The 15,025-nt window shown below is 30.9% G+C and overlaps 2 protein-coding genes across 2 annotated transcripts; both read right to left on the reverse strand.

The window, feature by feature from the left end:
• Positions 1 to 1,992: 1,992 nt before the first annotated feature.
• On the reverse strand, positions 1,993 to 2,850 carry LOC106298423 (protein COFACTOR ASSEMBLY OF COMPLEX C SUBUNIT B CCB3, chloroplastic). The gene is made up of 2 exons (XM_013734545.1): positions 2,689 to 2,850; positions 1,993 to 2,600 (listed from the first exon to the last, which is right to left on the reverse strand). The coding sequence occupies exons 1-2, from the start codon at positions 2,737 to 2,739 to the stop codon at positions 2,118 to 2,120; spliced, it is 534 nt and encodes a 177-aa protein (XP_013589999.1). The 5' UTR covers positions 2,740 to 2,850; the 3' UTR covers positions 1,993 to 2,117.
• Positions 2,851 to 9,831: 6,981 nt separating this feature from the next.
• Positions 9,832 to 11,942, reverse strand: LOC106296601 (tyrosine aminotransferase). Its single transcript, XM_013732774.1, has 7 exons — positions 11,602 to 11,942; positions 11,102 to 11,441; positions 10,782 to 11,000; positions 10,647 to 10,706; positions 10,414 to 10,569; positions 10,241 to 10,334; positions 9,832 to 10,172 (listed from the first exon to the last, which is right to left on the reverse strand). The coding sequence occupies exons 1-7, from the start codon at positions 11,871 to 11,873 to the stop codon at positions 10,051 to 10,053; spliced, it is 1,263 nt and encodes a 420-aa protein (XP_013588228.1). The 5' UTR covers positions 11,874 to 11,942; the 3' UTR covers positions 9,832 to 10,050.
• Positions 11,943 to 15,025: the final 3,083 nt, after the last annotated feature.

Genomic DNA, 15,025 nt, shown 5'->3' on the forward strand with positions numbered 1-15,025 from the left:
AGAGAGAGAGAGAGAGAGAGAGAGAGAGAGAGAGAGAGAGAGAGAGAGAGAAAGTAGATATGAGAGAAATTCTATTCCCTTGAAATTCAAATTGTGGATCTGAGTACAAGTATTTAAAGACAAGTGACTTCATTACACAATATAATAAAATATATTCTTCTCTCTTCTTCTTCTCTTCAATAAACTCGAGCTTATAAAATCTTTATAAAGTCTTATAAAACCTTATAAAAACTTTATAAAACTTTATAAGTCTGACAGCTTAATTCTCAAGTCTAGCTGCTTAATTCTGCTTCATGTCAACAGGTACAAATCTGTTATACTGGCCCAAGGGTCAGTCTGGAACAGAAGGGCTTCAATAAGCAGATAGTGGAATCACATAAGCAGAACTAGTCCAACACAAATGGCCCCAACATCACTTAAATAATACCATCGAAATTGTACATGGAAACTATGAATCCATTCAGTTCACCCGTAAGAGGTTTGTCATTGTTTAGGATGAACAGAAAATATCCTAACCTCATTTGAAGATTCTTCCATATCCTTCCCTCTAGATGCTTCTTTTGTAATAGACTCAATATAAAATTCTCTTTATTTTGCCCTAACAAATTTTTACCAAGTAATTTGTAAGTATTAACTTTTTAGGCATGGACTTGATAGTTGTTCAGAAAAAAAAGGCATGGACTTGATTATCAAGACATAATCAAGTACAAATACAAGTCCATATTTTAAATACTTGCACGAAACAAATCGAGCAACGGATAAGGCAAAAAAATCAGGTTTCGGACTTGTACCCATGCCTAGAAACCAACCAAACATTTGTTATGACATGAAAAGCAAACACGCTTTTAATAGTTAAACGTACTACTACGCAAAAAAGACTTCATCTCTAGAAATAAACTCCAAGAATATGTCTAGTGTCATGTTTGTTTTTGTATTTTGATACATCATCTAATTACGATATCTACATGTTTTATCTAATTTTTTTTTGTAGCTAGTATTTATATCTAAATATACCACGTGGATGCTAAATTGTTTATATTTTCTTTTATAATATTTGAATGTTATAAAAACTAAAAACTAAAATGTGTATTTATTACTAATTATTATATTTAAATAAATATGATTAGAAATATATTTGTGACAAAATTGTGATTCTACAATTTTGCAGTTCTAGTAAGAAATACAGTTTTGTTGATGGAAAGACATGATTTTGCATTTAAACTCTCTTTTTTTTGCATATCAAATAGCTAAACATTTTAGATGTTGCAGATGTAGAAAATGTTTTATAAAAAGAGATTATTTGGGAAATAACAAAAAAAAAGAGAAATTATTTTTGTAAAGAGAGAGTTGAGAGAGATAGAAAGATAAATGAGGAGAAATCAGAACCCTATTGTACATTTTACCATAGTCTGTCCTTTTCTTTACTAACATTGCATGTTTCATTAAGTACAATCAAGTAATATTAATAACACATCTATATTGGGTCATTTTTTTTCGGATCCAGCCCACATCAGATCTCTCTTGGGCCATTTGGACCGATTAAGAAATCAGATCCAATTCTTACATATTTTTTTCCTTTGGGCCATTGAGTCTAAGTTCAAATAATTTTTTTTCAACCATTCTTAATTATTATTTTTTTCATTGAAAAATATAAATCTGTATTAAGAGTATAATTTTTTTATTAAAAATATTAACCACATAATAAGATTAATTTATCAGAGTTATACCAACTTAATACATTAAAGAAATAAAGTTTAATTTTTTAAACATAAATAGTCATTTAAAATAAAACACAATAAAGAAAGATAAAAAGTTTAAATCTTTTATAAAATATAAAACAAATATATAAAATATGACATTTACTAAATATTTGTCAATTGAAAAAAAAAAGAAAATAAATCAGCGCTTTGATCAAAATCTAGTTTTTCATTATAAAGACAACATTTTGAGTATTTGCATCTTAATGCAATATCTATCCAAAATGAACAGACGAAAATCTCAGTGCCCAGAATCCAAAGAATAATGAGCAGCAGCACATACACAAAGAGATACCACTATCAACAGAGGCCAAAAGAGTGTACAAAAACAAATGTATTACGGAGTATGATTTTCAGATTCTAGCTAATTTGTTGTTGAGAAACAAGAACGAGAAGTCCCTGTGGACCAACCAAAATCTCACTAAGGAAACTCACAAGCCCGAACCAAACCACTGGAGTTACATCGACTCCTGCAAGTGGTGGAATCACTTTCCTCGTCTGAACAAGGATTGGTTCGGTCGGAGCGTACGCCAAAACGTAAGGGAACTTGTCAACTGGGAGTTTCGGGTACCAAGACATAACAATCCTCAAAATAAAGAGAAACCCAAAAGCTGATAAGGCAGGACCCAAGATCCCAATCGCAAGCTTTGCGGTTCCTGGATCCAGATCTGCTAGAGATATGTTATGCAAGGCCTCCGAGATTGGTTTTGACGAGACAATACTTGGATAGAGGCTTGTTGTTGTTGTTGTTGTGTCTACTTCGATTTGGGTTAACGATGCTGAAACCACAGGAAGACATGCAGACCGAGTTCGAATGTTGGGACATGACCGTCGAGATTTGGCCTGAAAAATGTATTGAATTCGAGAGATGGTTAGAGAAAACAGGTTGGGTAAGAAGGAGATTTGATGAATCTCGGTCGATTTATCTCACCAGATTCAGCGCCGGCGAGAAAGATACGAAGCCGGAGGCTACTGTTGTCATCGCGAACTCTGCACTTAGTGAACAAAAAAATGTTGATTTTTGACTCTGTTTTTGATTGAGCGTAAGGTTAAGAATACAGACAGGACTCGGAAAATCTGGTGCAAGAGGATAATGCTGACATGGAATATCAAAGCAAAGTTTTTTTTTCTCTTTCAAGGTAAACAAAAGCTATTTTTTATGCAAAAAAAAAAAAAACAAAAGCGATTTCACCCAGGCAAACAGATCAGAGCATGGTTATTGTAGGTCTCTTGCGTTGAGTCTATTAGCGTAATATAAGATACAATCTCTTAGTTTTAAACTAAAAAAGCTAAGAGACATCTCTTATATATCTTATTTAGAGCATGATTATCGGTGGTGGGAGGAAGGTTCTTACGCGTGGATCCCACCACCTTTTTGCAAAAATCGTATTTAAATGTCGCCAAATAAGAAACATTTCACAGGAGTTTGTTGTACTGTTTGCGGGTTCCACAGATACGTGGCCGTCCGCGATTGGTTCATTTTTATTTTTTTTAATTTTAAATTAGAAAAAAAAAATTTAAGAACCCCAAAAACGTTTTTACCGATAATCATGCTCTTACGAGACGTCTCTGGGTTTTTTTAGTTAAAAGCTAAGAGTATGTATCTTATATTACGCTACGAAACCCAAACTAAGAGACATGCAATAAACATGCTCTTAACAACCAGAGTTTCGACCTTTAATACCCTCCAAATCATCTCTCTCTATTTCACATCATATTCTCTCTCTTCTATCTAATAATTTAACACCATCCAATTACTATAATTCAACACCATCCACTTTACAATTGTTTTTTAAAATAATTTTATTTTTATATGTTTTTGTAATTAACAATATAAAAATTACGTATTAACAATATAAAAGCAAGAATTTGTTGTAAATTAATAGAGAAATTATAGTAAAAAAAGATGAGTTTCTTTTCTGTATTCAAATCAAATGAAACAAATCTCTATTCATAGAATATGAAAAATGATTAATTTTGATGTAATTTTTTTTTTAAATTAAATTTAGGAGATAATTGATTTCAAATAATTGAGAGGAAAAAACATGTCAGAAATTTCGTTGGTTAATGGTTTAGTGACACATGGCTTTTGAAAGACCACTTTACCTCATCTTCCGCGATTCAACAATGTTGAATTCTTTCAACCATATTGAATATAAGTTGGATTCAATCTCTTTTCAATATACCATTGCACCTTTTCAACTATTGGATTAAAAGATTCAATAAGCCATTATAAGTAGTCTAACGAGAAATCGTGCATCATACCACTAAATCTGAAATCCAATTCTGAAATATCCCTCTAGTAAAATGAATTTCTGTGATTTATTTTTAATGTTAAAATATGTTAATTACTTAAATAGGTTTGTGGCAAACGAAGAAAAATGTCGCAGTTACCACACTCTTATTTTTTATCTTGGTTAGATAACTTTCCAAAACTTTATTATACATGTCTATAATGTTGGGATCCATACTATATAAGTGTGTGGATCCTCCCATAAATAACTTAGCCAAATTATCTAAATTATATAGAATATATGAATATTATTCGTCTACCCGATGATCCGTCAGATCAAATCGAATATATAAGAAAGCCTATACTCAATCGCGATTTTAGATTGTTCTATCTCCTTACAAGAAAATTTCAAAAAGCTTCTTATGTACTGTTTTAATGTCTGTTAAGAGTATAAATGATTTGTGAAGTTTCCAATTACATTAAGAGGTAAAATTTCATTAGGAGGTGTATAGTCATGAGGTAATTGCATATAGATCTTTTCTCGTATATTGCTATGCAAAAATAAAAAAATTATTACATCCCTTTTTGTGAGAGACCATCCATATGTTTTATAGCCAATCTGTTATGAACTTTACTATGACAAGTTTTGCAATTCTGTGAGAATGTGTCAATGTAATCTACACCTTCTTGTTTGGTAATATCCATTAGTTGTGGTCTATATTTTCCATTGTCTCATCTGCTTTTTATTTAATCTTATAAACCCAATGACATCCAATTGCGTTTTTTCTTTTAGGTATTGTTATTGATAATGTTCTATTGATAACACAAGTTTACATTTCTCTATTCATCAGCTCATGCCACTAATATGAATTGATTGCTTCTAAAAATATTTCCGGATCAGACTAAGCAAAGTTATTTAGAATGATATTACTAGTGAAGATCATTCAACCTTGGGTAATCAAGTATGAAGACATATAATGTTCAGTTTTACCACATTTTTTTATTGAGGATTCATTTGTGAACTGAACACGGGTCTCCGCAAAGTCGTAAGACCATGTATGGGGTTATGCCGTCTTTTAGGTTTGTTTTTTCCTTCCCCTAATTCTAGGATGCCTCCACTTGATGCTTGACGCCCACGCTTCTGAGTTCACGAAGAAGAGTTTGATAAACAATAGCACGAACTCTCATTCTATCACTGGCTTATTGTGATCTAGGGAACACGGTATATGGTAGTCGGGTTTCCCGTTTACCCACAACGGAGGTGCCGCAATAGCTTTAACCCGATCATTTCTCAAGAACAATAGCTAAGTGACCGATTGATTTTGTTAGTGAGAAGCTCAGTTCCGCTTTAAGCCCGACAAGCGGGTGGTTCGGTTGGTTGTTGATAGAGGACTCCAAATAGCTTTATTTGAAAATTGGATGTGTCATGTTCCTTTGTCCTACTCCCCATTTGTTGGAAGGGTTTGACCTTGCTGCTAACTTGTTATATTCCCGAGTGATGAATCATATTTGTTATAATAATTATCGATATAAGATGAAGTATAAATGTTTCGTCAATTTGCATTCATATAATTTTTTTTTTCATAATCACTATGAATTAACCATTATTAGATGAAAATTTAAGAATAAAAACTTTTATTTTTAATAGGAAAAGTGTTTGGTATTGGGTTGTGTGGTGATGTAACTAGCATGAAAAGATGAAGAATGGTTGAATTAAAAAGATCATGCGTTGGACAAGTAAATTCCAAAGTTAGAAGAGTTATATATCTTTAAGAAACTATGGTTATATAGATATATTGTGTTTCAAGATTGAGTACTTTGTATTTCTTAATCAGAAGGATAAACTAAAAACACAAAAGCTTTTATTTTAGGTGTATGTTTATGTCTACATTTGGGGTAAGTAGATGCATAGCTAAAAAAATCAAAAATTAATTAAGAGTAATTGTTCATTAGGATTTCATTTTGATTTTTTTTTTGAAGTAGAGGAGTTGGGAATCTATTGATAAGGAAAACTAAAGTTTGGGTAAAATCACTCCATTATGTCAATGAAAGAAAAACCAAATTTAGGTAAAGTAAATCCTTTATATCAATGGAACATTGGATTGAGAAGAACGTTAAAGTCACATTGAGAATGTTTTGAATTTTCCGTCTATAACTTAACTTTACTCTAGACTTGTTCACATGGAAAGGCAATGAGATTTATTTTGAATTGAGGAGGGTTTTGAAATCAAGTTTTGAGATTTATCTGAATGAATCGATTTGATTTTACTGGAATATTTGGTATTTACAAGAGTCAAAAAAAGAGAAAAATTATAGAACATCACTCTTTGGTTTTAGAAGATATATTTACATTACACTTGTGCAGTCATCTAATATGGTACGAAAGTATTTAAAATCCTTAGTAGATACAAATGGAAAATGAGCCCTAGTATCCAAATGTATAAGAAGAGATGTTTTTTTGAGATTATTAAGAGAATGAAATGCTAGAAAAAATTTGTTTTGCCAAATGATAAATCTTTCAATGTACCAGTCTTTGAGCTTTCTTTTTGGAATGGAAAGATCTTCAAAGAGAAATTGAATATTGGAAAAGAAGTGTGGCGAAGTCCATAATTCCAAAGAGAGCTTGAATCTGACAGGCTGATGTTGCATATAGGGAAATTTGTTGGCTGTGATAATTGGAGGTCCAACCAATATAGCTTGGTTTGAAGATTACCCATCCCAATCACTAAGGCTGGAGTATACCCATGGATTGTGCAAAAGGAAGAAAAGAAAATTAATAGAAGATGGATAATCTTGAAGAATGGAGCTTACACTTATGAGACCAAAATGGAAAGAGAAAATGAGAGAGACATTATGGACGAATCGTTTATTTGATAATTGAGTGTACCAAACTGATTAATAACCATCTGAGTACTATAAACAAATTCTCAGTAGTTTCAAATGTTTTGCTAATATCATCAAATTAACCTAAGTTTCCACATACACGTGTTGTTACACCAGAATCCATAACATAGTCAATAAAATTAATGCATGGTTCCTTCATAGTAGTCCACACAATGTTACATGAATATGCTGAATAATAATTTGTTGAAGATTTTTCTTTCATGATTTAGTTGAGCCAATTGTTAAAGTTGTTATTATGATAATCACACTAAAGCATAAGAGACATGATGAAAATGATTATGTATTGCAGGAGTATTGGAAAAAAAAACATTATCGGCCATGTTTCCTTTTGATCCTATTTGAGTTTGAGATTTTGTGTTGTTATAACTGTATAAATGCCCACCATTTTGATACTGGTGCCCACCATTTTGATATTGTTGTTGAAAGGATGCATTTTATCGTGTATGACTTTATTTAAAAGAAATATTGATCTTTTCTTCTTCTTATATCCACCGGAAATTGCTCCAACAATCTCAATATGCTCTGAAAATATTCCATAATCCAAATGTTATGAAGATTTGAACAAAATATGTGGATTGAACACTGTTATATATGAAAGACAACATCTAATATAGGTGTTTTTTAACTATCTTCTAATATTTCTCCAAATTTGGTAAATGATCAAATCAAACATTCTCATATGCATCATTCAAGTCAAAGAGAAATTTGATAACACATTTTCTTTAAAAGAGCTCCATCCATTTAGTATCCAAATTGTGGAAAAACGGCTATAACCTACCCAACATATTACCATATGTTAAATTTATACTCAGCATATAGGTCAGTGCAAAAACATACTTCTTCTTTTGTAAAATTTAAATTCCATACACAAATTATCCGATTTGTGTAAAATCTGTTTTTACTGTTAAATTACTAACGTTCGTTTATACTGAAACAGAATTTATTTATTTATAAATTGATTATACTAAAACGATGTCGTTTTGGCACTTAGTTAAATAATTGGAGTTACGAATAATCAAACATATGACCTTACACTAAACGCAGCATATCACATCCAAAAGGCTATTAAAGTCAAAACAAGGATATTGAATTATATACGATACACCAAAATTTATGGACTGCACTATGGTATAGAACCAAAAGTCTTAGAAAGATATAATGATGCAAACTGATATCCGACTCTAAAACTCGAAATTCACAAACTTATATATCTTTACGTTTGGAGGTGCAAAAATATATTGGAAATATTCCAAACAAACATTATTTGCTAGATCCACCATAAAATATGAGTTCATTTCTTTAGACAAAGTAGTTAAAGAAGCAGAATGGATTCATAATTATCTGGAAGATATTCTAATGTGGGATAAACCAGGCCCAGCTCTACGCATACATTGCAATAGTCAGTCATTGCTAACCCAAGCACTAAATACTATCTATTATTGTAAATTGCGTCACATAAGATGACAACATAAAATCATTAGACAATTGATCTCAAGCGGTGTAATTTATGTGGACTACATAAAGTCGTTCAAAACCTTGCGGACCCATTTACTAAAGGTTTATCAAAAGATTATATATTAAAATCATCAAAGTGACTGAGTTCATTGCCTATGACTAAGGATGATTGATGGAACCCCACCAACGAGACTTGAGATCCCAAAAAGTTGGTTCAAAGGAAAAACAAAATTCGATGAAAGAACTGAAATTAACCTTACCATATCCCAAGGATGTAATAATGTTCTTGTAAATATTTAAGGTTAAACATTGACTTTTAATGAGATTATACCTTGACAATCATTTACATGTATATAAAGTATAATATGGTACTATATATGTATATGACATGGGCATGTGACAATCACCAAGTGAGTGTGAAATGTGATCGTTTCTAGGAGGATGAAGATCATGCTATACCCTCCAACTTCACTCATGAAACACCAGGCAATTTCATGGCCAAAATAAACCTAATAGAGAGCTTAACTCTACGAGAAAACGCAGATGTGTTATATCTTTTGACTCGGTTTACATAAACATTCAGGCGGTTCAAGAAATCATGTTCACTACCTGAAAAGTAAACTTAACAGATACTAAGAATGAGTAGTTCAAGGCTGAAAATGCTACTACGTCATATACAGTTAGTTATTCGATTATGCTCTCGAAAAGTCTGTCTAGTCTTAGTTTAGTCTAGTGAGTCGAGTCTATCGAGTATGCATTGTCTTTCGACTCTTGCATATGTTTAGAGTAATTCTATTCATGTTGGAGAGTGTTGAAACTATTTTTACAAGCATGTTAGACAGAGTAAAAATGAGTGTGTGAATAAAAGTTTTACAAACATAATGAGCCGGGTAAATTCTAAATCTAATGTGAAGTAAATGTTAGACTTTTTATGGAGAAAGACCACCACATTTTCAAGCTAATGGGTTGGGTAAAATGTAGAAAGTGTCTTTGGACAATGAAAAAGTGTTAAGCTAAGATAAGTCTATTTGGTGATAAATGGCTTAAGCGAAGTAAACTTGGTGACTATGCTATCTTGGTGACTAAGCTAAATCAACTTAGTAAATGGCTAAACTAAGTATATTTGGTGACTGATCACCCAAAATAACTTAGTGACAAATGGTTAAAACTTACTAAACTTAGTGACATATGTCTAAATCACTTTATAACTAAACTTGGTAAATTTCTCATATAAATAGACATCTTACATCTCATGTAATAAGATACTACTACATGCTTTCGCTTTCACATAAAATTTCCTTCAAATCTCTATTCTTTTAAAAAAGTAAGTCATGAGAGCATAGAGTAGATGTTAAATTTGCACGTAGTACATAGATCGTTTCACCTAGAAGCGATATATTAAGTTAAGGAAAGAAATCAAATCTCGACCCCCACATATTCATATATTTCCTTAATTGTTTTCAAACGTTTCACCGCCTGATATCTCATGGTGATGGCTGCTTTTTAAATTTTTTTTTTTGCATTGCTAATGTTTGACATAGAGAGAACCTCATGGTAACAGCTGCTGCTTGGCATCACTTGGTTCATATTTTTGTTCAAAGAAAAACAAAGCTTACTAGTTATTGCATGTCTTGTTTTAGAAGTTTCTAAGCAAAACCTAATTTGCTTGGACTCTTGAGAAGGAGAGGCGAGACTTAACACTCATGGCTTTTTCTTGGAGTGTCTCTGGGAAAAGTTCTTTAGCCTGGAAAAGCCGTCTATGAGGAGATCGAGCTCAATCGCAAAAGTGATACGTAGCCAGTTCTTGAGCCCAACAGCTCGACCTGCAAGAACCTCATTGATTATGCCGTAACTGTCAACAAAGCTCGTTAACAAGATTACTATATTTTACCGGGTAGGATGATCAACGATTCCTCTTTAGCCAGCTTGCAGCAGAAATCCAAATCATCACTGATATCTTCGAGTAGTGACAGGTTTAACTTCACCTGCACCAATAAACAAATGGATTAGCCTCTGAGATTGAGCTTTGACTGAGGAGTTAACCTGATTGCCTCAGTTCTTTACCATCGTGAACATGGACCCCTCGGGTTTGCTGGGGCAACTGATGCAAGGGATCTTCATAATCTCTTCATAACAAATCTCTGCACATTCTCTCATCTTTTCAAGTTTCACTGAGAAGAATTCTTCTTTCGTATTCCCAAGGATCTCAGGAATGGCACCCTGGCTCAGATGGAAAAAAAAATCATGTTTCCTAACAGAGATATGTGTTAAAACACCAATGCATCCCATCAATATACCTGAATGAACGTTACAGCGTCCGTCGAAATGTTGATGACGTTGGTAAGAGACTGAACAAACTAATATATAAAAGACACAGAAGTTAAATCACATTCACATACGACCAAATGTAAATCAATTGCTAGGCAACAAACCCCAGAATATTTCATGATGCTATGAGGGTCAAGAGTCACCATCCAGCCAAGTCTCCAGCCAGGAACAAACCATCTTTTCGATATGGCGCCTAACAAAATTACAGGCACTATCTCTGCAAACTCAGCCATGGACACAAATGGTTTATCCCCAAATGCATAATGGTCGTAAACTTCGTCTGCGATCAAAAGTATTCCAAGCTTGCAAGCTGTCTCTGCAATCTTCATCACCACCAAATAAAGTGGACACCGACATTTACCAAAAATGAGTAAAACTTTGCAATTAAAAAAAAAACACGAAAAGTGACAAGCAAAGTGCACACCTTTTGAAGATGTTGGCGGGAAAAAACGTTTCCACAAGGATTGCAAGGGTTGACAACAACTATAGCTACGGTTTTGTCGTCTGCAAGAGCTTCAACAGCGTCCAGATCAACATCCCAACCATTTTCTGGTAGGAGGTCGAAATAACGAACCTCTAGCTGACTGAAAGACGCTCTGGAATCATACATGGGGTAAGTGGGCCTAGGCAGCAGAATGTTGGCACCAGGATTTGCGAGTGCTGAGATCAAAATCTCAATTGCTTGCAAACAACCAGAAGTGATATGAACATCATTTGGAGATATCTGGTAAGAGAGATCTCGAGAGAGGTACTCTGCAACAGCTCTATTTGAAGGGGGGAAAAAAAAAGAGAAACACAAAGTCATCAAGATTTGAATTCAGACAACAACAGACCCTTAAGACAAGATACATATCCTTAGCTTCCCATTAAAAGAAAAAACAAGAGCACGAAATCAAAAAAAGAAAGAAGAGGAAGTAATCTTACTTCCTAGCGGCAGGAATACCGGAAGCAGAAGCATAGTTGTTAAACTTGGTGGAGCTAACAGCGTCGCAGATGGCTTTAACAGCTGATGGATCAGTACTGAATCTCGGGAACGGAGAAGGGTCGCCATGTCCGAGGGCGATGACGGGTCTGGTGTCACCTTCGTCGAGATTACTGATTAAGGTATTAAGATACTCACGAATGCTTAAGGAGCTTGAACGTTCGACCACCTCGTTGGCTCCGAAGTTCCATCGCTTGGCTCCGATTTCACCCATCTTTTTTTTTTTTGTCGGAAACGTAACACAAAGAAACTGAAGCTAAGGTTTTGTATTTTTGTTTGTGATATGTGACTGGTATGGTATTGGCATAGAAGATTCTCTTCCCCAAAATATCTAATCCATAGAATCAAAATATAAATTAATTAAAGGGTTTTTTTTTATGTCAACATTCTGGACTTTATTAAATCCCAGCAAGTAAAGAAGAGTACAATTGGGCATCGACGTAACACACACGCGTCGGCTTAAGAAAACAAAGAAATACAATACGTGTTCAAAATTAACATGCAGATTTGAAAACTGTATCACCGGCGCCGGCCACATCACCGCTTCCTTTCCGTTCAGAGACATTTCTAAAGCCATCTATTGACTTCTCAAACAGAGAGTAAAGATTGATTCTTTCAGAAAAGGTTGAAGTGCAAATCTTTAAAGAAGGAGAAGACTTGGCACAAAACAAAAGGGATCTAACAATTTAATGCGAAAGAGGAGAAAATAAACTTTATTTAAACTCAAAACAAATAGCGAAAGATAAACATGAAGAACTGCCCCAATTTGTTTTGATTATGCACTAACAAAATCGCCAAGCGAAATCTGACAAGCGGAAACTTAAAAAGATCGCCGAAGCGAAGCTAGATCTGACAAGCGGAAAAATATATTACATCAAAAAGATAGCTTTTCTTTCCCTGTGAAATATTGATGTTTGGTGAAGCCACCAGGGCTAGAGTCCGGCGATCGGGAAATTAACATTTCCGCTAATTAACAAACTAATCATAAGAAACTAATTTGAGAAGTCAATTACTTTCTTATATGTCGCTCTTACGTTGACTCTCACGATGATTGATTATATATTAAAAAAAAAATTACATTTAAAATATTATTATTTATTTTTTTATTTTTTTTCTTTTTAAATTTTTTCCAAAAACCTATACATATAATAAAAAAATAAAATTTTTATAAAGTAAAAAAATAACGAATTGAAAAACAAAATATATGTATCACAAAAAATGAAAAGTTTGCAAAATAGTAATATTACATTAAAAATATTTTAAATAACATAAAATATACTTTTGAAGTAATAAATACTTTCTTTATATCAATATTTTCTTACATGAAAAATATAAATTTGTATATAATGTGATTTTATTAAAAACAATTTACACATATAATCTTGATATTAGAAAAAGAAATAATGTTTATCTTAAAACATAATTTTAAACAATATAATTTTTTTTAAAGTAATAGAAATATTTTTATATAACATTATTTGAGAAGTTAGTTTCCAATGAGTCTCTCTCACGTTAACTCTCACGATGGTTGATTACACAGATACCCTTAATGAATTAAAAAAATTACATTTAAAATATAATTATTTATTTATTTTTATTTTGTTTCCTTTTAAAAAATTTCCTATAACCTATACATAGAATAAAAAAATAAAATTTTTATAAAGTAAAAAAAAGAGTTGAAAAACAAAAATATATGTATATATAATATGATTTCATAAAAAAAAGAAAAGTTCACAAAATAGTAATATTACATTAAATAATATTTTAAATAACATAAAATATACTTTTGAAGTAATAAATGCTTTATTTATATCAATATTTTCTTAGATGAAAAATATAAATTTGTATGTAATGTGATTTTATTAAAAACAATTTACAAAGATAATCTTTATATTAGAAAAAGAAATAATATTTCTCTTAAAACATAATTTTAAACAATACAAAAAATTTAAATTAATAGAAATATTTTTATCTATCTATCTATTTTCTTAGATGATTACATAAAATAATTAAGTAACATAAATTGATATATGTTTAATTGACTAAAAATAGTTTATAATTAGTATTATTGAATTGTTTTATTTATTTTTCATATATTTTGACTATAATATCTTTCAATTACAGCAAAAAGATATCGATAAATTATATTTTATTTATATAATATTATTTTCAAATATAATCACAATTTTGTTTACTGCTTATTTTTAAGTTGTTAAAAGAAAAACTAAAAACTAAAATTTTTAAATATAAATCATTTGATCAAATAGTTACAAAATATTTTAATGAGATAGATATATTATATTTTTATCATTATTAAAGTTATTTTTTTTCCTAATATTAAATTTTATTTTAAATTTTATGTTTCTATGTTTGTAGAACTTAATATAACCGTAATGAAAATACCAAAACAAATATGAATTCTCATTTTTTAATATTATTTAAAATAAATTTCAGTTTCCATTCAATAAATCAAAGGCATAGATTTATTTAGAGTTTATTAAATATTTTAATTATTTTAAATATTGACATGTGTTCATGAGTTTCCAAAATTGTATCAGCTACTTATGCATGTAACTTCCTATTGAGCATCGCTTTATTTTCTAATATATTTTTTAAAAAAGCATCAACATATAATTTGATAAATATTATGAAAATAGATGCACATTTAAACGATAGATTAAATTGATATGATTTGACTTAATTATAATAATAAAAATAATTATACCTCATTTTGAATTTGAAAGAATATATGTAACTCAATATAGACACAACATGAGTGACTCGACTAATCCAACTTATATCTAAAATCATAGATTTAACTACGATAAGAATATATAACTTTATAAGAATAGTAATTTATTTTATAAATATAAATCATAGGACAACTCTAAGCATATAAAAATGAAAATAAAATATTAACCAACTGTTACAATTTAGTTCTTTTGTAAAATTTATATATATGCATGAGACTTCAGAATATTATCATTATATTAATTTATGTAATTTGGAATTAAACACTTTAGTTTATTTTTTTATTTCATTCTAAGTAGAATAAATCTTAAGTTATAATAATCTTCATAAAATATATTTACATATCTAAGACAACAACCACCTAATTGCAAATAAGAAATTAATCAAAATTTCAATAAATTTATAATAAAAGTATTATAGTTGAATTTAGAGATGCAATCCAATTTACCCAAATGATAATTAAATCGACTGTAAAAACAACAAAACCAATTAGATATAACATTTATAAAATAATATGTATAATTAGAGTAATATAATATTATTAATACAAATGATGCATATAAATAATAAATTAATTTAAAATTAAAAATAAATAGCGATCAATTATTATGGTAT

Source organism: Brassica oleracea, chromosome C6 (assembly GCF_000695525.1).
Source record: "Brassica oleracea var. oleracea cultivar TO1000 chromosome C6, BOL, whole genome shotgun sequence".
NCBI classification, from domain to species: domain Eukaryota; kingdom Viridiplantae; phylum Streptophyta; class Magnoliopsida; order Brassicales; family Brassicaceae; genus Brassica; species Brassica oleracea.

Coding starts and splice junctions, on each gene's coding strand:
- LOC106296601 (XM_013732774.1), bottom strand. CDS start 11,873: ATGGGTGAAATCGGAGCCAAGCGATGGAACTTCGGAGCCAACGAGGTG. Junction 10,570..10,646: donor ACGCTGTAACGTTCATTCAG/GTATATTGATGG, acceptor CATCTGAGCCAG/GGTGCCATTCCTGAGATCCT. Junction 10,335..10,413: donor AGGGGTCCATGTTCACGATG/GTAAAGAACTGA, acceptor TTATTGGTGCAG/GTGAAGTTAAACCTGTCACT.
- LOC106298423 (XM_013734545.1), bottom strand. CDS start 2,739: ATGACAACAGTAGCCTCCGGCTTCGTATCTTTCTCGCCGGCGCTGAAT. Junction 2,601..2,688: donor TCTCGCCGGCGCTGAATCTG/GTGAGATAAATC, acceptor TACATTTTTCAG/GCCAAATCTCGACGGTCATG.